Source organism: Nuphar pumila, chromosome 6 (assembly GCF_984573655.1).
Source record: "Nuphar pumila chromosome 6, dmNupPumi1.hap1.1, whole genome shotgun sequence".
Classification (NCBI taxonomy): Eukaryota; Viridiplantae; Streptophyta; class Magnoliopsida; order Nymphaeales; family Nymphaeaceae; genus Nuphar; species Nuphar pumila.
The window spans coordinates 105,485,377-105,507,313 of NC_143254.1; the positions used below are offsets into that span (position 1 = coordinate 105,485,377).

Genomic DNA, 21,937 nt, shown 5'->3' on the forward strand with positions numbered 1-21,937 from the left:
TTTTAATTAAATTGGACAGGTGGGATCTACATCATTCATTTAGTAAAGATCAACGTTTAAAATGCACAAATCCTACCTTCTTTCAGAATTTTTTTAGTGGGTCAAAAATCAACGGTTGACAAGATACAAAAATTTGTGATTTAAGAAAATCATTTTTTTTGTTGAAAAAATATAATCCAAAAGTTGATTCTTATTAAATCGACCACGTTGAATCTATCCATAGGGTCAGATATGAACAAAACAACTTGCATCATACGAAATTTAAGAGGAGTACGAAGATGTGGGGGTGGGGGACATAGGGATGAATGGAACTGAACTCCAACTAATGGGGTTTATTTGAAGTAAATAGCAAACATGATTCTTCTGCTTACGCTCTCCCTTACGTGAACGATGTGATTCTGCTGCTTACGCTGTCCCTTACGTAAACGACGTACAAGGCCTCCTTTCGCGATGAGCTCTTGTCTTGTTCCCAAGTGGGCGTCCTTTCAGCCACCACTTGGCTCCTCCTTGCATGCAATATATTTGGGCTTCCCCTTCTCTCTCCCCCACAAGTCAACAGCTCACCTTCTAGGATGCAGTCCCATTGAATTATTTGTTCATCTTTTTGTATTAGTTCCTCTTTCATTTTCAGATGCTTACCACTTGAATCCTTCTCTCTTTTGGCTTAGGGGAAACGCTTCAGCACCCATCTTCACAATACCACTGGGTCTGCTTCCTCGTTCATTTAAATAAGGTTGCTCGTTTTCGATTTTATTTTATTTTGATCACGATGCTCGTTTTCCATTTTATGGATCTTGGGGATTGCCTGTGGTGATTCTTTTGATTGCAATCATTATTTTGATTTTTTTTCTCCTTCTTTGTGATGTAGTAACAGTGGGGCATCATGTTGAGGATGGGTTCCAGATCTTGGGTGTTTGTTCAACATCTATTTCAAGCGATTTTTTTTTTCAAATTAGAACTTACCATTTTCCTTTGATTTTGGGAAACTTTCTATGGGGTTTCAATTTAACTGTTCGGTTATCAGTTTCTGATGTTTGTTGTTTAATTTGTTTACCGAATAGTTGTTCTGTAATATGGTGAATTATAATTTTTTCTCCAATGATTTTCATCGTCTTGTAATGGTTTTCTTTTTTAAAATTTAGTTGTTGGCCTTACTTTAGCAATTGTTTCCAGGAAAATTTGGGTTCAGAACGCCTGTTCCTTTCTTTGCTTTTTTTTTTCTTTCCCAAAAAACTCTAATATGCCATGAACTTTGTGGGAATTTGAATAGGAGCTCCTGTTTGTTTCTGAAATGGAGTATGCTCATCCCTCATCTCTACTCCTTGCTTGTCACACACGCACACTACTTGATCTATTTGGACCAATGGATTTTTCTTCTGACGTTGCTTATCATGAAAACGTGATTAAGTTCAAGAACTACATGTCACCTTTTCATAAACCATAACAATCACTTTCAGGATAATACATACATGTGCTTGTCAGTTGTTAGTCTTTTTTCTTAATAACCCATTGTTTCTTTCACTAATATTTGTGATCCTGATATGCGCAGTGATTGGAGAGAGAGAGAGAGAGAGAGAGAGTTCCCATGGAAGGGAGTGAGTGTTCAAGCTCGTGTCATTCTCCGGCGACAAAATCCGGCGTGCCGGAACCCCCAACGCTGCCGAGAAGCCACAAGCTTCTTGTTCGGGCCAGGAGTAGTGCTGGAAGTCGGTGCGAGAGAGTGCCGGGGTACACATGCGTGCCCACGGCAACGAAGGGCTCGTGGGACAGGCTCTTCACCGAAGGGCACCGAGCCGATGTGCGCATCAGAACCGAATCTGGGGGAACCATCCCTGCCCACTCATGCATCATGGTCAGATACCTCTCTCTCTCTCTCTCTCTCTCTCTCTCTCTCTCTTTGAGTTTATTTAGTTAGAGAGACATGTCATACAAACCTTGAACCAGTGGTGAGCTTCAAAACCAGCCCACATAATTCTCCACCTCCACCTGTAAATTTATAAAGCTGTCTCTCTCCAAATGTTCCTTTTTCTTGAGTGCAAGCATTATGACGGAAGCTTTTTGGCAAGAAAAGGCGGCCATTTTTCCCTTAGAAATTCAACGTTTTTATACTTATTATGTTTTTATCGGCAAAGTATCTGCAGGGATAGACTTATTTTTTTAAATGATATCAGCAGGAATAACTAAATCTACAAATTAGACAAAGTATGTGAAAAGAAGAAAAAATGCTTAACATATATAAAAAAACATCTTTTATTATGATTGGCGAATAAAAGCATAAATATCATGTTAATATCCTGTTATTTAGAAAATATCAGGTATTTATTTCAACATTTTAAACAACTGATAAAATACTGTGATATTTGTCACACTAAGTGCAACTGGGCCAGTACACACCTCTGAGTTGTACATGTGGGTTGAGTCGGTGAATCATTTACTAGTTAGAAATGTATCCTCTCCCATTCATATATAAATGACCATCCTTTGTCTCTCCTTTTCCTTTTTAATTTTTCCTTGATATAGTTTTCCTTCCTAACCATCCACCATCCTGTGGTGCAGTGGTGTCCTTAGATAATAGTGGTGTACGGTTAACGAGAGTGGGTCCCCTGAGTATTTGTATAAGCGGCTCCAGCTCCTGGTAGGGTTTATTTTGCTGTTAAATAGAACGTAACCAGTTCTTCAAGGGCAGTGTCTCTGCCAGTGCCAGAGATTACAAATTTTTTTTTTATATTTACATGAAGAAACCGCCCCCAGGAACAGAGACCTGGTCACTCTGGCTCTGCCTGCCATACTTACAGTCGCTGTCCTCACAGCATCAAAAGCATAAAACTCCGTGGGCTTACCCCTTGCCCCAGGGGAGTCGCCAGAGATTACAACTTGCTGCAACAGAGCATTTTATTTTCAAGGCTCAGAGATGTGTACCAACACCACCAGTTTTTTAGGCAACACAAAGCTGTTGGTGCACAAGTTCTCCAATATATTGAGTGGCCGCATATTATTTGGTCACATATGTTGGCTAGACAAGGCAAATTTGCTTGGTGTAGGAGATCCTAGTGATCTTAGTGGGTCCACTATAAATGGATGGATACAAAAGAAAGCAATGATCATGTTGATGTTCAGGAGAAGCTGTTACCTCTGTCTATAGCATGAATCTCAAAAGGAAAGAGAGATTTTTGCCTATATAATGCAGGGAGAGCACATCCAGTAATCCGGATTCAGTACTTTTTACAGTACTCGACCATTCAAAAGACAAAACTCGAAACCCTGCTCGCTCATGCATGATCCGTTTTTGTTAGTGGCATCTTTTAAAAAATTAACTAAGAAGACCAATCAATTTATACTTTTTTACTTTTTACTTTTTATTTGACGTTTTTTCCCAAAAATTGCCTGTTAATTCCGTGATTTTTAGAAGAAAATTGCTATTACGTTCTTGTCTGCATCATTGATTTTTTTGAAATGTCAATAAAAAACGTGAGCAGTGACTGATAGAAGGACAAGTGTCGGTGGCTGAGTACCTTGTTTAACTGTGAAGAAATGGAGTTTTAGTTAGCAATGGCAACTAGAGGTTTTGTTGATTACTGGAGAGCTCCTAAGTCGGTGGCTCTTATGAGTTGTTTGGGTAGGCAGTTTGACTAGAAGTTCAAGGAATCTAAGAAGGAGCAATCTTTATTCGTTATAATGATATCTTTGGGTTAATCCTGCATCTTGATTAGCACAAAGGTGAAGAAAGAAATTGCCATAAGAATACATAGTATCTCTCAAAGGTACTGTAGAGGAGATCTTGTTTGGTTGTGTAGGTATCCACAATATTATGACTAATGAGACATTTTTTGGCCGAGCCCATGTGAGCAACTGGGAAGGAATTGGATACATGAAGATGACTAAGTTTATGGATTCTTATGTTTCAACAAAAGTGGTGATGTTTTTTAGCATCCTTGAATCATGACAAAGTTGATCACATCAATGAGTTGTTACTGTAGTGAACTGGCGCACACTGAGGATGTCTAGCTTGATCATTTAGTAAAGATTAAGACTTATAGAAATGGTGGTTTTCCTTCACTTTCTTAGGGTTGGTGTAGGGGAAAGAGATATGAATAGGTTGCATTGTTTAAAGGATCCTGTTAAATGTACTGGGCCAATAAGAGCAATTCCACAACCATGATATGATTTCAGAACTAGAGTTTGTGAACTTGGTCATATTTCAAGCAATGCCAAACTCACTGGGGCTTCATGTATGTAACGCGAAAAGGTTACACCTCAAGCGATGTGAAACATACTCTACACGAAGAAAGAGAGAACTCTGTTAAGTGGTGGATTATAGAAAATCTTCTGTTGAGAGAGGAAACAATGTGAGCTAATGCATCAGAAAAACTTTTTTTGAATGTGTGCTAAGGGAAGAAAACATGTTTGCACACTTTAAATCTTGCAAAATATCTTAAGTTAGTCATTAATGATGTATGATGGCGATTGAAGGTATAGGTAGCATTCTTCAAGATATGTACTGATCACAAAACTATTAAAGAGCAAGGCAGTAGTACTTGAGCAGTTTTTCTCCACACATTTTTTTTTGTTGATAGGCAAGCTGGGGTTAGGCAGACCCTTACCAGAGATCTCTTAAGCCCCATGCGGCAGAGGGATTCGAACCTGGGCCTTCAGCTTGGCACAGGACCCCGCTTACCATATGGGATACCACCTCGGTCTAGAGGACATGATGACCTGGACCCATAGATGTGTAGGGAAGCTTTCGTGTTTGCTTTTGGTTTTTCTTGCACAAGTATGGACCACCTCTTCACAGCCTGGTTGTTAATGTCCAGTAGCGACTCTAATATGCCACCACCTATGTCACATGGGTGCGGGTGCGGGGGTGCGGCAAAAATAATATATATATTCCAAAAGTTGGACATAAATGACCCTGGGTGCGTTGACCGCACCCAAGGTCAGGTTGACCACACCCGGTGCCGCACCGCACGCGCACCCTCGTAGCGTCGCATCGACGCGGGTGCGGCACCCAGTTGGGAGTCCCTGTGACATAGGCCACCACTGCCTTGATAATGCTATGATAACTTTGAACTGGTTTGAGTAGAACTGTAGAATACCACATATTTTTTTACAATAGCAGTACAATTTACTGACTGAAAAAGTTCTCTTTGGATGCTGAAGAAGATAACCTTATTTTCTAGATTTTCAAAATTCTTACGTCTGGCACAAATGCTGTGACAGTAGTGTATTTTGATTTTTTCAGGTGATCCCACTAGTAGCAGGAATTTGGAAACTCTAGGACAATCTACCTACCAGGTTACCACATGTCGGAGTTCATGAACTTGGTTGCATTTGGCATGATGCCAAACATGCCCTATACATTGGCAATAACACCCAATTCAATGGGTGCATGCTTAAGTTTATTTCATCATCCAACCCACACGACTAAATTCCTTCATCACAAACTATATTTCAACAATATTTAGAGAAAAAAGAAAAGCCAGCCAACTACATTGTGACTCTAGATGGATCTCACATGAAAATCTAAATGTTGCTTGTCCTATCTGAGGCATATGCATTATGTTCATTGAATGTCAGGTCCTAGCCAAAGCTGGGGTCCCATATAATCAGGTTTGGGACAGGTCCAGACTCTTCTAAGGCTGAACAAGGTCAAGTTTAATGGTGGACCCTATGTGGCATTACTACTGTCCTGTGCAATTTCACAATCTCGTTTGTGGAAAATCTCTGGAAGGGAAAATCTTGAATATTTTGTTTTTTCTCGAGAAACCTCAAGAAAATATCAGTATATATAAAAACATAAGATATATAAGCATAAGAATATAAGTAATATAAAAATACTAAAAATATGTTTTTATAAGAATAAGAACATGATATTCTTAGGAAAGGGGATATTTTGAAAATATTGCAAAATTTTGGTAATATATATCAGCCTTTGAAAATATCAAAATCGTGGTTATTTTAAAATACTGTCGATATCTGTGACACAGGCCCTACACAAGGTCCTTCAGACCCTATAGAGGCATTGGCTCTGGATTATTGGAACCAGGTCCATATTTGATCAGATCCAACAAACCAGGCCTAGATATAGAGAGTATAGTGAGAGAGTATGTGTATATGCATTGAGCTGTTTTAGCCGGATATCACTCAAACTTATCCAATTGTTGATGGCCTTACCAAGAACACATCTTTCTCTTTCATTATGTCTTTTAATTGTTTTCTGTTCTTTCATATAACAGGGTGTAGCTTCTCCAGTGATGAACAATATACTGAAACAGTCAAAGGGTCGACATCGCCGGAGATCCATATCAATCTGTGGTGTGCCCCATCAAGCTGTACAAGTTTTCATCCGCTTCCTCTATTCTTCCTGGTATAAAATGTTCAATCACTGTCGTATGCATGTTCAAGGTTATCAGCAGTCTGTCCTAAAATCTATGGTCTAGATTAGGTTGGACCCTTGCAATTTAAAGCGAACGCCTGAGGATCAGTAATTTCTTGTAGGGGATGCACTGGATCTAGCCCTTGGTTCATGGTGATGCTTATGTGTGTGAACTAATCTATCTTGACTAGGACTTGTTGGAAGAGTTTACTTCCCATAGTCGAGTATTCTGAAAGCCCTAACTAAGCATGTTTATGAGGGAATCAACTTCCACTATTTGGCATAAAAGCTTTTGGGTCCCTTTTGCATTTTCTTAATAAGCAGGTTGACTGGTTTAGTTCTGTAAATGAGTTGGACATAAATGCATCCAGATCCATTCATTCACAAAGCCCTTTACTCGTCCATATCCATACCTGATTGGCTGATTGTGCATCATGTGGCTCCTCTCTTATGGGCAAAACAACATTGGTTTGTTCTGTATAAGGTTTGTCCAATCCAAGTCTAAGTTGGGTAGCCCTTTTTGAGGTTCAAATCCTTGTCCAACGAGGACTCAATGGACAACCTTATTTGTTCTAGCATGGACAACAACCTTTCAAGTTGTATATGGTCTGTAGGCAAAACCAGTTTTAGTTTTACGTGGTGCATTAAATTTGTCAATCTGAGCCTGAGATGGGTCTGATTAGGTTTATCTCACAGGGTCCAGCACATCACAAGTAGGGGCTGGATTGGGGTTGAGTCCAGATTACGTCTGGTCCTTCATGGAAAGTAAAGTGGATATTGAAAATGGTCAAGTTCATGAACTTTGTAGTTTCTGTTACAAGTTCATGAACTTGGCAATTAGATTGTTGTGATCTTAAATGTGAATTGTATCATTTTCTCTTTTTCCAAAATTGATACAAATATTACTTCGATGCGACTGGTTGCAGCTATGAGGAGGAAGAAATGAACAAATGTGCACTGCATTTGTTGGTGCTGTCCCATGTGTTTGCAGTTCCAGCACTGAAGCAGCTTTGTATTTGGCATCTAGAGTCCGGCACTCTAACAAACGATAATGTGGTTGATATCTACCAGTTATCTCGACTCTGCGACGCACCAAGACTAACTCTCCTTTGCCATCGTCTCATCTTGAAGAGTTTCAGAATTGTTTCTGCCACTGAAGGTTGGAAAGTGATGAAGCAAAGCAATCCAAAACTCGAGAAGGAGCTCTTGGAGTCGTTGGTTGAAGCAGACACTGTAAGTTTCTGTTCAGTATATCCACATATAGGTGCAGAGAAAGTCATGTTTGGATGTCATTTGAAACTTGACCACGTGTTATGAACTCATTGACATTACAATTACCTGAAATATGACTGAGTCGATTCAAAGGCCATGATTTGCATGATGATCAATGGTGATTCTCAAGTTCATGAACTTGGTCATATTTCTTCGGATGTCGTGTAGCCTAAAGTCAGTCCCTTATCACACTAATCATTCATATCTGTCTCCTTGCTTGAAAGTTAGCCTAATTGAGTGGTAACTCGTAATGTTATATGAATCCTTAGCACTCTAAGACCACGTTTGTTAGTGGGGGGAAATGGAAACATTCTGTATGAAATGTAAAAAAGCAGAATCTTCCCATGCTATTCCAAATGGGCAATATTTTTGTAAGGTTTTCCTGTTTGTGTGAAAATACTAACTGCTTAAACTGCTGGAGAATTGTTGGTGAGATGTTTCTCAGCCATATGATTTGTGCTTTTTATATGAAAAGTTTTCATATAAAGATTGAATTTTCCTAAGAAAATGTTTTCCAGTTTGAAAGTGCCTTAAGCAACTTGAACCCTGTCCAACTTTTATATAGATGAAACTATGGACACCACATCCAAGAGATTCCAATTCATGAGCACATAAGAGCACCACTTCCTGATTGGGTATGACTGGGTCCTCTCCTGCTAGGACCTGATCCATTTCCCAGTACATATGTTGACACATTAGTCAAATTCCAAGGACATAAGGTGGTCAATATGGTCTGGGCATCGTATTGATTTTCATCTTGGAGATGTTGGGTAATGTCATCAAGCTCTATATAACCTTATGTTTTGGTTCATCTTTTTTCAGAGGAAGAAAGAAAAGATGAAGAAAATGGAGGAGAAGAAGATATATTTGCAGTTGTATGAAGCAATGGAGGCCTTGGTTCACATTTGCAGAGACGGGTGCCGTACTATCGGGCCACATGACAAGGTTCTCGACGGAAGCAAACCCTCCTGCAATTTCCCAGCATGCAAGGTGCTTGAATCACTTATTCGGCATTTTTCTGGTTGTAAATCCAGAATTCCTGGTGGGTGCGTTCACTGCAAGAGGATGTGGCAGCTCTTGGAACTTCACTCACGTATGTGCTCCGAGCCCGACTTATGCAAGGTTCCTCTATGCAGGTGCGTAAGCATGCACTCACATGCCGTTCATACAAAGCATGCATCCATGTATGTGTGTCTGTTTCTGTGTGTGTGCATGCACACAGAGAACTAGGACTTGGATGTGAACTGGTACATTCTGAGCTTAAATCTGAAGGCCTTGAATAGCTTAGAAGGAACTTTGCGATGCTGGTACCGCATGAGTAGGCATGCTATCAGTTTATCATGATATATAAACCACAGTAATGCTTGATTAGTCTGATTTCACTGTTTCCATGTTAGAAACTTCATCTCAAAATGGTCTTATCAGAAAAAATCAGGTTAATGAAACTGGACATGTCCCAAGTGATTAAAAGGAGAAATACCATCACTTTAATTTCATTATCTAGGCAGGTCAGTTCTACTGATTAACAGAGCCAGCATTAGTTAATTTGATTCAGAACATTTGAGGCAGTAATGGCTTCAACTATCTTAGGTTAACAAAGTCGGTGCACAAAAACTGAACCCTTTCCCTGATACCATCTTGCAGAACATAGTTAGCCCAAGTTAGAGTCCTACTAGGTTATCTCGTCATCTGATGTTATAGGATATAGATGAAGAAAAATTTTGCCAAAGCCAGATTCGACTAGCTATAAATTTGAACCTGTGAAGGAATGGTACAGTTCCGATATGGATCCATAGCCAAATCCAGCTCGGCAGCATGTCAAAGTTCCTGCTCTGACCCGTTGCTTCAAGTGGTGTGATCTAGGTCCGGTATAGATGCATTGGGATGTCATTTTTTTGGGTTCAAACCCCATGTAAAACCTTAGCCTAATGGTCTTTAGCTTGTAAAGTACTTGCTATTATGCAGACGGATTCAAGATATTCAACAATTTCAGTTGGGTCATTGGTTGAAGGTCCCTGCACAAGCCAAAACAGGTTTAAGCCTATGGAATATCTGAACCTTATTGAATTCACTTGTCTGTGTTTGCAGGCATTTTAAGGAAAAAATGCAACAACAAAACAAAAAGGATGAGATAAAATGGAAGCTCTTGGTGACCAAAGTGTTGGGTGCAAAGAATACCACCTTGGTCAACACCTTTTCGCCATCGGCTGTTGCCGTGTACACGTAGAAGATGCTCAAGGGCGCACCCGGAATCCAGATTGGGATAAAAAGCATTACAATGCTATAAAAGTAAAGATTTGGACCCCCAAAGAAGTCAAAAGTTCATCTTATCACTGGATCTGAAACTCAGTAGTGCATGCACATCAATATGGATATGCTTGTTCTTGTCTGTAAATAATACCAATATAAAAGTGTAAATAAAGTGTCTATAGTAGTTTGAGAAAGTTGTGTCTTCCTTTAGGATTTGGTGCCAAAGTTAGGAGAACAGAAGGGGGTCTTGTCACGAATGGTTGACAGAAGGTTTGTTGATACTAGTAAATTAGTTATTGGTGTTGTAAATAATCATATAGTGATGTTGATGCTTTGCTTTCTCTTCTCTTTTAGTTTGCTATTGCTCCATTTTCTGAATCTTTGATATGTTTCCCATGGGCTTGTTACGTTTATTATGTGTTTTGGGTCTGGTTAGGAACAGATCCATCTGTAGATTCTGTAATTTTTTCTTCTTGCAGCACATGAATAGGTCAAGTACTAATTTTCTATTGGTTTGGGTCACTTGGTGAAATGCTGAATTCCTTGAAGTACGAAGAAGCTTATTTATATTAAAAAAAAAAGACAGCAAAACTGCATTTGGATGATGCTTAGCATGATTTATTTAGTAAGCTGACTCCTTGAAGGCCCATTTGTTTCCTTTCCATGGAAGGGAAGGCCATTTCATGGAGAGGGGCACATGGTGGCAAATCCTGTGAAACAAAACGCAGGAAGCGTACCTGAATTCGCCATGGATTGCAACTGCGTGTAGGGAATTCGACGTTCTCCTCAGCCGGTCGACCCCCACAATGAGCCCATGCCTTAGGTCGACAGTGAGCAGGACCCTTCCTTGATATCAGAATGTGGAATTGTTTTTGTTAGGATAGTTGCTACGAATAACTCATCATCTTCGTAGCCTCCTAACTCCTTTATATAATGGGAGAATGAGGCAGTTACGTGAATGTGGTCTCTCCACATTCACATAACTCCCACCCACTAATCCCATTATTTGGCCACTAATGTGACCCACTAATGGCTGTCAAACCGGGTCACATTGTGGGTTGGACCCTTAACCCATAATGTCTAACATTCTCCCACTTGACCCATTGACACCAAAAGTGTACTAAATCGATGTGTATACCGTTATCTCGATTTAATTTTTCATGTGGGTTCACATGCCACCCTTTATCACAATGATGAATCATATGAGTCATGGGTATGAACATTCCTTTATGAAATGTCATATTTTCATGTACTACAATACAATTCACATTCAGTGCTTAGGCATGTAGAAAATTACATTTATGAATAGGTTGGTCTCTCACCTATTCTATTGGTCCTTTAATATTATTATTATGTTATTCTCTCTAACCTATATGAGAGATTCTTTATGCAAAATCAACAATAACACAAAACCTTAGAGAATAAAAAACATAAACACAAATGTGATCACATAATGTATTGTCATACATCAGAAGAAATAAAAAAGACTCATCCCCTTTACATGTTGGGAATACAATCATGGTGCTAGCCCTTTAGTAAGGGGATCCATGGTCATTTCCTTCGTCCCAATTGTATTAATACATACCAGATGATTATCTGTTCTTTCTTTAACAACAAAATATTTTAACTTCATGTGTCGACACGATGTTGAGCTCTTATTGTTATTTGAAAATGACACGGCTGCTTCATTATCACAAAAGATCTTTAATGGTCTCTCAATAGAGTCCAGTATACTAAGACCCATAATGAAGTTTCTTATCCAAATAGCCTGTGACGAAGTCTCGTATACAACAAAACAACGACAACAACTACGCCTTCATCCCAAAACAATTGGGGTTGGCGATATGAACCAAAAAAGAAAATCATTCTGGGTCTTCCACATGAATCCTTCTCCTCCAATCATTTCTATCCAATGTCATGTCCTCGGTGAGGTTCAAAGCATTCATATCATTTCCTATCATCTCCATCCAAGTCTTCCTAGGCCTACTCCGACCTCTTTTAACTAATATATTTTCTCATTTCTCCATCCTTCTAACAGGAGCATCATTAGGCCTTCACCGAATATGTCCAAACCACCGTAAACGATTCTCTCTCATCTTATTTTCAATGGGTGCAACGCTTACCTTCTTACGTATCTCCTCATTCCGAATCTTATCTTTTATTGTATTTCCACACATCCATCTAAGCATACACATCTCAGCTATACTCATTTTTTGAATATGATGTCTCTTAGCAGCCCAACATTCCGTACCATATAATAAAGCGGGCCTAATAGTCGTCCTATAAAACTTTTCCTTCAACCGCAATGGCATTCTACAATCGCACAACACTCCAGTTGCACTTCTCCATTTCATCCACCCAACCTTTATCCTATGATTTACATCTCCATCAATTTCTCCATACTTTTGAATGATAGATCACAAATATTTGAAACAATCATCCACCGGTATTTCTTGCTCACCAAGCTTCACTACACTCCCATCACTACTTCGTTGCTTACTAAACTGACATTTCATATATTATATCTTACTCTTACTCAACTTAAAACCTCTAGCTTTCAATGAAAAAGTCTCGTATAGAGCAATAAATTCTGCCTCCATGGTATGAGCAGCAGTGGTAGACTGCTTTCCACTTCTCCATGAGACAACACCACCTGCTAGAAGGAAAATGTATCCAGTAGTGGATTTTCTATTGTCAATACATCCTCCTAAGTCCACATCAGAGTATCCAACGACCTCTAAGTAGTCAGCTTTCCTGTAGGTCAACATATAGTCTTTCATTCATTGTAAATAGTGCATAACCTTCTTCGCTGCCTTCCAGTATGCAATGCCTGGATTTGACTGATATCTACCAAGCATTCTCACATCAAATGTTATATCAGATCGAGTGCAGGTTTGCGCGTACTGCAAACTCCCAACTGCCGAAGCATATGGGACAACATCCATCTGAGCCTTCGCAATATCATCCTCAGGACAGTCCTTTAAGCTCAATTTATCCCCTTTCATTATAGGTGTCGAACAAGGAGAACAATTCTCCATCCCATATCTTTTAAGAACCTTAAGAATATAGGATTTCTGAGAGAGGCCAAGGACACCCTTAGTTCTGTTATGACGGATCTCGATTCCAATGACATAAGTGGCATCACCCATGTCTTTCATATCGAAATAAGAGGAATAAAATCTTTTATTTCATGTAATAGTCTCAAATCATTAGTTGCAAGAACAATATCGTCAACATATAAAACCAAAATTATGAACTTACTCCCACTAGTCTTAATGTAAATACACTGATCAACAATGTTTTCAGTGAATCCAAAGTTCATTATTACTTGATTGAACTTCTTATACCACTGACGAGAGACCTGTTTAAGTCCATAAATTGACTTATTCAATTTGTAAACTAAGTTATTTGAGTCATATATACTGAAACCAGAAGGTTGTTGCATGTATACCTCATCATCTAGATCCTCATTTAGGAAAGTAGTTTTCACATCCATCTGATGCAACTCTAAATCAAAATGAGCTACGAGGGTCATGATTATCCTCAATAATTCCTTAGTTGAGATAGGAGAAAAAGTCATTATAATCAATACCCTCTATCTGTGTGAAACCTTTTGCAACATGCCTAGCCTTATACCTCTTCACGTGACTTTTAGAGTTTGTTTTGGTTTTATAAACCCATTTACAACCAACATGTCTAATTCCATCAGGTCGAGGTACAAGATCTCACACTTGGTTCTTTGTCATAGAGTCAAGCTTTTCTTTCATGGCATTAATCCAATGTGTTGATCTTTCACTTTCAATGGCTTCTGCAAATGTGAAAGAATCTTCATCAATGTCTATGAAATCATTTGACTCTTGTAAATACACCACATAGTCCAGATGAATAGCAGATTTCCTTATTCTGGTGGACCTTCATACAGGTGCTACAGGTGATTCAAAATGAGCCTTTGTATCTTGTTGTTGTTGTATATCCTTATCAACAACCGGATCTAGTTGGGATTGATATTCATTGACTGAACTTTCTCTTACATTACTCGAATGAACAATGATAGAGAAAATCGGGTCTTTATCCTTAGCAGGTGTGAGACCTGAATCCTGCATTTTCTCAAAATTAATATTTTGATACGCATCTATCCCAACATAACCATTTTCAAGAAATCTTGTTTTATCTGTTTTCACTATTTATGGTGTATGAGATGAACAATAAAACCTAAAGCCTTTTGATCTTTTTGGATAACCAATAAAGAAACCACTAGTTATCCTAGGATAAAAAACTTTTATATGTGGGTTATACAATTTAGCTTCTACTGGACATCCCCATATGCGCATATATGACAAAGAAGGTTTTCTACCTATCCATAACTCGTAAGGAGTCTTTTGAACAGCCTTCGTAGGAACCTTATTCAGAATATGTATTGTTGTCCTAAGAGCTTCACTCCACAAGGTCAAAGAAAGGTTTGAGTGATTCAACATCGCTCGAATCATTTCTTTAAGCGTATGGTTTCTTCTTTCAGCTACAGCATTCTGGTAAGCACTACCAGGCATGGTATACTGAGGTACAATGTCTTCCTCTTTTAGAAACCGCGCTAATGGACCTTTCTTTTATCCCATCTCAGTGAAACAACCATAATATTTGTCACCTCTATCAGACCTGACAACCTTAATAACTTCACCGGTTTGTTTCTCTACTTCTTTCTTGAAGTCCTTAAAAATCTGAAAGACCTATGATTTTTCATATAATAAGTAGAGATACATATACCGTGAGTAATCGTTTATAAAGGTGACAAAATATTTTTCACCCGTATAACACGGTAAAAAAGGGCTGCACACATCTGTATGCACTATTTCTAACTTTTCATTGTTGCGTTTGACATCTTTCTTATATGTGTTAGACTGCTTAGCCTTTATGCAGTCAACACATGGCTCTATATTTGTAAAATCAAGGGATCCAAGAATTCTCTCTTTCACGAGTCTTTGGACTCTCTCTTTCGAGATATGTCCTAACCTCCGATGCCAAAGCAAATAGAATTGATCATCCTTTAGGGCACGTTTATTGTCAATCATTGTGTTCTCAATGGAGTGAGATTCTCGAATTTAGAATTTGGTTCTTAATCGATACAAACTATCACACATATATGCAGAACCTATAATCATTGAATTTTTCATAATAATAAGTTTAAATTTTTCAAATTTAAAAGCAAAACCAAACTTATCAAGTTTTGAAATTGAAATTAGGTTTCGACTATAAGATGAAACATAAAATGTATCGACTAAATCCAATATAAATCCCGACTCCAACATAATTCTGCAGGTCCCAACGCTCTTGACATGCGAACACATCTTATTTCCTGAGAAGATGCTTCTTTCATGCTCTGTTGGTTCCCTTTTGTTCAAAAATGCATGCAAAGAGTTGGCAATGTGCACCATGGCACCAGAATCAATCTACCTACTATGTAATGGAACATGAATTAGATTGCACTCACGAGAAATGAATGACTTGTTACCTTTATTTTCAAGCCACTTCTTGTACTTCAAACAGTCCACCTTCTTATGCCTCTTTTTCTTGTAGAAGAAACACTTCATAGAAGAGCCTCTTTACTGGGATTTAGCTTTCGTTTGAGAGTTTGAACTCTTCTCAGTGGCTTTCTTCTGATTCTTCTTTTTGAAAGAGTTTTTCTTTGGCCTCAACCTCTGTTTATCCTTATGAGAGGCCATATGTGCACTTGACACCCTCTCACCCTTCAATATTTCTTCTTCTTCAACACACTTTGCCATGAGGTCATTAATAGACCACTCATCATTATCTGTGTTGTAAGAGATTTTGAAGGGTCCATACTCAGTAGGTAACGAGGTTAAGATTAGATGGACCAAGAAGGAGTCAAAGATGGTGAACTTTATGTCATTCAGTTGATTTACAATATTTCTCATTTTCAAAATGTGTTGTTGGATGTGAGTGTCGCCAACATATTTCATAGACACTAATTTGGACATGAGCGTATTGGCCCTTGCCTTATTAGAAGTGACGATCTGAGCCTCAATGACTCCCAGAAATTCCTTCACAGTCTCACAGTGAGGAATGGCACCTCGAATATTCTTAGCCACCCGAGATTACAAAAGCAACAGGCTAAGTCTGTTCGAGCGCTCTCACTTCTCAGAGGCAGCCTTCTGATTGATTGTACTCTTCTCTGTAAGAGTGGGGGGTTCGTCAATTCTAAGGGCCAGATCTAAATCCGTATAGCCCAAAGTAAATAATATGATTTCTTTCCAACCAGAAAAATTTGATCCGTCTAAAATGAGGATATTACTAGAATTGTTGATAAGGAAAGAACCTGATAAAACAATGAACAAAAACAGAAAGACATTACTATTATTGCTCAAACGAGACTCGTGATAAAAAGGTAAAATTGAGTCCCTTTATTTTCACCTTTTCTGAGACAAGCTAAGTTGAGTCATTATCGTTCCACTTTGGTGAAAACGACAATACTCATAGTTGCTTCATCTCTTCAATTCTCAAGGAATTGACTTCAGTTGGTGAAACTAACAGATCATGTAACCAGAGGCAATTCAGCACTGTACCGTTGAGTACGAACTTGCTTCATGGGCTGGAATACACATCTACTATCACACCCTGTGTAAATTTGGAACACATAGACCTACCTTTGGGTAGAATCGATGTTTCATAAATTCACACACAATCATAATAACGAATCTTAATACGGTCCAAAGAATCCTTAATTAACACGACTCAGATCACTTTGGTGATTACAAGAATTGGTCAATCAAGATCTTTTACCGAAAATCCTATTCGTATTATGGAGCACGTCCATGCACACATTTTAATGCATGTATATTCGTGACATAATATAAGTTCATGCTTCAACTAATATATATAAACTAATTGTCATGAATTTAGTTACAATTCATGCTTAAAATCATCATGCACAACTTAACCAACGCAAAATACATGAATTAACATGCATAAGTCATGCATTATTTAAAATAAATACTTTATAAAGCATGAAAAATAACAAAAGCATGCTCATATAGGTAAAACCCAGGGTTCTCAAGTAGGAACCGGTCTGAAACGGCCCTGAACCGATTATCTAAGGGTCCAAATCGGTTCTGAACCTTATAAATCGGTACTTAATATGAACAAAAGTTCTTAAAACCCTATAACTGTATGGCAAAATCCATGTATCTTCGTAGATCCATGAGAACAGGGTCTTAGCATCTCAGAATCGGTGAAAAACTGGATGGAAACGATAAAAAACAACTTTGAATCGGTCTCGAAAAGGGTCGAATCAGGTTCCTGATCCAGTTCAGTCCAAATAGTGTATGGACCCTGCTTAACATGGATCCGACCCGGTTTAAATGGGATATGGGTCTGATCTGACCCATACTTGATACGAGTTGAACCCGATCGGAATAGGACCCAGGTTAGACCTGGTCCAAAACGGACCCGGGTTAGACTCGATCTGAAATGGTCCCGGATCGGACCTGACTCATAATGGACCCGGGTCAGACCTGATCCTTAATGAACCTAGGCCCAACCCGATCCGAAATGGACCCGAATCTTTCCATATCAGACCCATACCCGAAACTTTATGGGTCCGGGTCTGATCCAAGGATAAACGACAGACCCGATCCACCCAAAATGGGTTTGGATCGGGCCTGTCACCGGGTCATCTTGTCGGACCTGATCCGGTACCCCTGTTAAAACGAAAATAGAAACCCGAGGGTTTCTGTTTGCATTGCCCTTTTCGGCTCCACGGTGGCCCACATCACCAAACGACGATCGACGCCGCCTGTCGGCGACCTGCATCACCTCACCGATGATTGACGTCACCCTACGGCGATGATGTGATTCCTCTGCAGTCCAATGGCTGAAGGGGCAGAGGAAAAAAAAAGGACACGACACCAGCAGCAGCGCCGGCAAGGTCGTCGGCGATCGACGATCGATCCAGTCGGCACATCGCCCCACGACAATCGTCTGATTCAACGACAGTCTCGGCACCGACTGATTCTGATGGCGACGGCAGCTGTTTCCGGATGCCCAAATATTCTCTGGTGACCCACGTCGCCCGCCCATCGGTGACCAACGTCACCCCACGGCGACGTGCGATTGCCGACACCGACTGGAATCGCCCGCAGAAGCCCTGGCGACGGCGACTCCACTGGCAGCTCGATGGATGAAGGAGCAGGGCAAAGAAAAATGGGTTTTCAAACCCCAGACGTCGGCCATCCGACGTTCTCAACCCCGACAACATCTCCGGTGGTGGACTCGATTCGGACAACAGTCGCCTGTGATGGTGACCCATAAGGGCAAAAGCCCCTTCGGTGTCCGAGATGCAGGAAGAGTTGTCGGTGAATCAACGATGACGTCGGGCATTCAACGGCGACAGCAAGGCCGTCGTCTCGCCTCTCCAGCGAAAAGCCATCAGCCAAAACCCCCGCTTTTTAAAACACATCAGCGAGGGTAAACCCCTCTGCAGCCCAACAACCACAGGAGATGCTGGGACTTACCTCTGTCGGCAATGATCGGCCGATAATCAACGGCGACGCCTCCAGCGGCGATCCTGGCGCTGGCAGAACCTCCCTGCAGCTCGACGGCTATAGGTATACAACGATCATCCTATTTTTTTTTTTAAGGATCTGATCTGTCGCTGGAATGTTTGTCGCCCCACAGCGACAGTTGTTGTCCTTCGGCGACCAAATGTCGCCCCATAGCGACGGGCGGTCACGGACTAGTATGGCTCTGTCGCCTATGAAGGTTGTCGCCCCACGATGACAGTTTGCAGGAAACATGATTGTCATCCTCTGTCGCAAACATCATTGTTTGCGACAGTCTGCCGGAATGTCACTCCACGGTGACATGCTGAAAGAGGGCAGAATTCAGATAACACCGAAAGGCTCTACACGGCCACGCGCAGCGGAAGCGTGGTGGGCCCATAACCCAATGTTGGCAAATCCTGTGAAAAAAATGCAGAAAGCGTACCTGAAATCGTCATGGATCGCAACTGCGTGTAGGGAATTCAGCGTTCTCCTCAGTCAGTCGACGCCCACAATGAGCTCAGGTCTTAGGTCGACGGTGAGCAGGACCCTTCCACGATATCAAAATGTGGAATTGTTTTTGGTAGGATAGTTGCTACGAATAACTCATCATCTTCGTAGCCTCCTAACTCCTTTATATAATGGGAGAATGAGGCAGTTACGTGAATGTGGTCTCTCCACGTTCACGTAACTCCCACCCACTAACCCCATTATTTGGCCACTAATGTGACCCACTAATGGCTGTCAAACAGGGTCACACTTTTGGTTGGACCTTTAACCCATAATGTCCAACAGCACACGCTTCTAAAAACTCTTGCCAGCTTTGCTTGCTCGTGAAAGTTCTGTCGTGGAGAGTGGTGTGAAAGGATTTTCACACGAAAAGAGGAAAGAGGTGGGAAACGTGAGGGTCGCATGCTAGGATGGAACTTTGCCATCTGTCTGCTGTGTGTTTTGCTGGTGGGAAACACCTGCCAGCGCTGCACTCTTCCATGAAAACCACCTGAAACGAGCTGAGCTGGCCCTGATGACTCTGCTAAAAAGAAGAGAGTCCAAGCTTACTCCCACTCCTAGAAAGGTTGATCGATCAAGGAAAGTTTGAACATGATAATGTGGCCAAGAAAAATGCAAATAAACAATCTAAAGAACAAAAGGCGGGCTGAGCTGGCCCGGCCCGGTTAGTTGACAGGCTTGAGCCTGATCAAGCCTGTTGACTAATCGGGCTGGGCTGAGCCTGGTCAAGCCTGTTGACAAATCGAGCCGGGCCTAAGCCTGGTTTGGGCTTTGATATAATGCCTACAGCTCACCCGTTGCCTACTTTGGACCGGGGCTGCAGGTTTTTTTATATTCCATAGTTGCATTGGTACTTTATATAACCTTGGCATATCGTGTATCAAACATACAAGTACCAGATATCGACACAAAGCTCAGCTTGAAAACCATAGACAAAAGTATAAAATGTTTAAGAAACTCTCTCAATTACTTGAGAAGCACATAGCATCTTAAGTAGAAACACATTTCTGTTACATTATAAATGAATATCAAGGTTGTTTCTATCAACATTTTTGCATACAAACAACAGATTTTTTTATAAAGATGTTATTTTTATTAAGACTTTAAATATTATAATTTATAAAAACATTATTATACTATAGTGATTGATTATATGTATGTTTAACTATTTTATTTTGTAGGTACCTTTATAAAAATATATATTTTGCATCAATCTTTTGAGAAACTTGTACCATTTTTTTGTAAAAACCATATCAATGTTTATTAAAAGCTTTTACCAATATTTTTTTCAAATCGTATCAATGTTGAGAGCATTCTCTGCCTTAAATGGGAAGGAAACTCTATTAGTGTGGTTACATCATAGCTGAGAGGAGGTCTTATCACCTGCCCCACTCCAGATGCATTTGACGATGGGCTACAAATTCGCTTTGCAACCTAGCAACTTTGTGATGGAGCTTGAGTAGCTTTTTCTATTCGAAGATCTAATGAGCTCTTATTGTTGATAGGTTCTTATCTTGCTCAAGACTGTCTATTTCCAAGTATTGGATGCCCTAAAGCTGGTTTAATGAGGTAAAAGCTCTCATAGAGAGGTAAGGTTGAAAAAAATGATGAGCTTGCCAAGCTCCATTCACTTGTTTTTGTCTGTAAAATTGAATTTAAAAGAGTTTATGTTCAGGTCTGTAAACCCCTTACAGATATCTTCAATATATGTTAATATACATAAATAACAAAATATATCTCCCAATATTCCTTCACATAGTGGTAGAGTGGTCAGTTGTTAACTGATTGGTCATAGGATTGAGAGATTAATAAATTATATATATATATATAGTAATGCTCGGATGCTCCGGGAGTAACTACTCCCACATAATGGAAATTATAATTGTTTATAACTGTAGGTTGCATCTTCTCAATCAGACCTTATAGATGTACTCTACATAGCTTATTTGATTGGAATCATGCTTAGGATCATGGTTTTTGGATATAAAAATAGGAATTTTTAAGTCATAAAATTTTGATATGTTGTATGCCTTTGAAATTTAAAGGTCTTAAAAAACCTACATGTATGCTATAATCACATGATTCAAAACTTGTTTTCTACTAAATAATGTTTGTAAATCATATCTATAGGGTCTGATCAACAAAAAAAGTTCAAGAAATTTGAAAATCTAAAGCTTCTATTAGGTGGGAGTAGGTGCTCGGGGAGCACCCTATCATTACTAGGTAAGGTTGAAAATTTTGATGAGCTTGCCAAGCTCCATTCACTTTTTTTTTTCCAACACTAGAGAACCAATAACTATACCGATCAAAACAGAATACACTGGGACTCCTGTAGAAGTTCATAGGACAGTAGCATATGTTGCCCGTGAGAGATTCCAATGCACTACTTTTACTTTAGAGAAAACATACATGCTATTGAGGATCAAGAAAAACTCAAGGATCGCATCAGTTTCAAGGATAAAGATGAGCACAAAGAGATCATCTAGATCAAGGATCGAGATAACCTCAAAATCAAGGAAACCAAAATACATGATTCCTGTAAATCTGTTGATAAGGCAAATGATAGGATTGACATCTATGCTATAGCTTTAATCTGAGCAATGGTCTGATTGAAGCAAAAGAACTGCACCATAAGCAACGCATGCACGTGAAAAGTATTTTTAGATACCCATGGTGGCATTTCTTTGAAAATGCAAATTTTCCTTTACTTTGAAAATGCAAATATAAAATAATTATGTGGTGATGAGAAAGTTGATCTTCTTTCAATGAATATCATATATATGTCTCTTCACATAATGTGGCACTTGTGGATTTTGTTTCAAAAAGAGTATTACTATTCAAAAGTGCATTTGTATTATGCTACTTGATATATTTGCTCATATGTAAGAATTCTTATGAGCTAAATAAAATTTTGATTTTTTTTAATTTTTTGCCCTTGAGCAAGTTACCAAAGTTGGGCTGGTTTTGTGCTTACAACATT

General features: G+C 39.6%; 1 protein-coding gene across 2 annotated transcripts; it reads left to right on the plus strand.

The window, feature by feature from the left end:
- Window positions 1–602: 602 nt before the first annotated feature.
- LOC149835542 (BTB/POZ and TAZ domain-containing protein 4-like) lies at window positions 603–20,641 on the plus strand. 2 transcript variants are annotated; one of them, XM_090008571.1, is made up of 6 exons: window positions 603–733; window positions 1,550–1,852; window positions 6,234–6,364; window positions 7,300–7,606; window positions 8,468–8,781; window positions 20,463–20,641. In XM_090008571.1, exons 2-6 carry the CDS (start codon window positions 1,586–1,588, stop codon window positions 20,509–20,511), a joined length of 1,068 nt encoding a protein of 355 aa, XP_089864697.1. In that variant the 5' UTR covers window positions 603–733; window positions 1,550–1,585; the 3' UTR covers window positions 20,512–20,641. The 2 variants fall into 2 exon arrangements, with proteins under 2 accessions (XP_089864697.1, XP_089864696.1); XM_090008570.1 differs by lacking the exon at window positions 20,463–20,641 and adding an exon at window positions 9,734–10,268 and having other exon boundaries at window positions 605–733.
- The last annotated feature ends 1,296 nt before the right edge of the window (window positions 20,642–21,937 follow it).

Bases quoted from the DNA above. Each gene is read 5' to 3' on its own strand.
- LOC149835542 (XM_090008570.1), top strand. From the start codon at position 1,586: ATGGAAGGGAGTGAGTGTTCAAGCTCGTGTCATTCTCCGGCGACAAAA. The intron at 7,607-8,467 runs GTAAGTTTCTGT...ATCTTTTTTCAG, and splicing joins CGTTGGTTGAAGCAGACACT to AGGAAGAAAGAAAAGATGAA. The intron at 8,782-9,733 runs GTGCGTAAGCAT...CTGTGTTTGCAG, and splicing joins TGCAAGGTTCCTCTATGCAG to GCATTTTAAGGAAAAAATGC.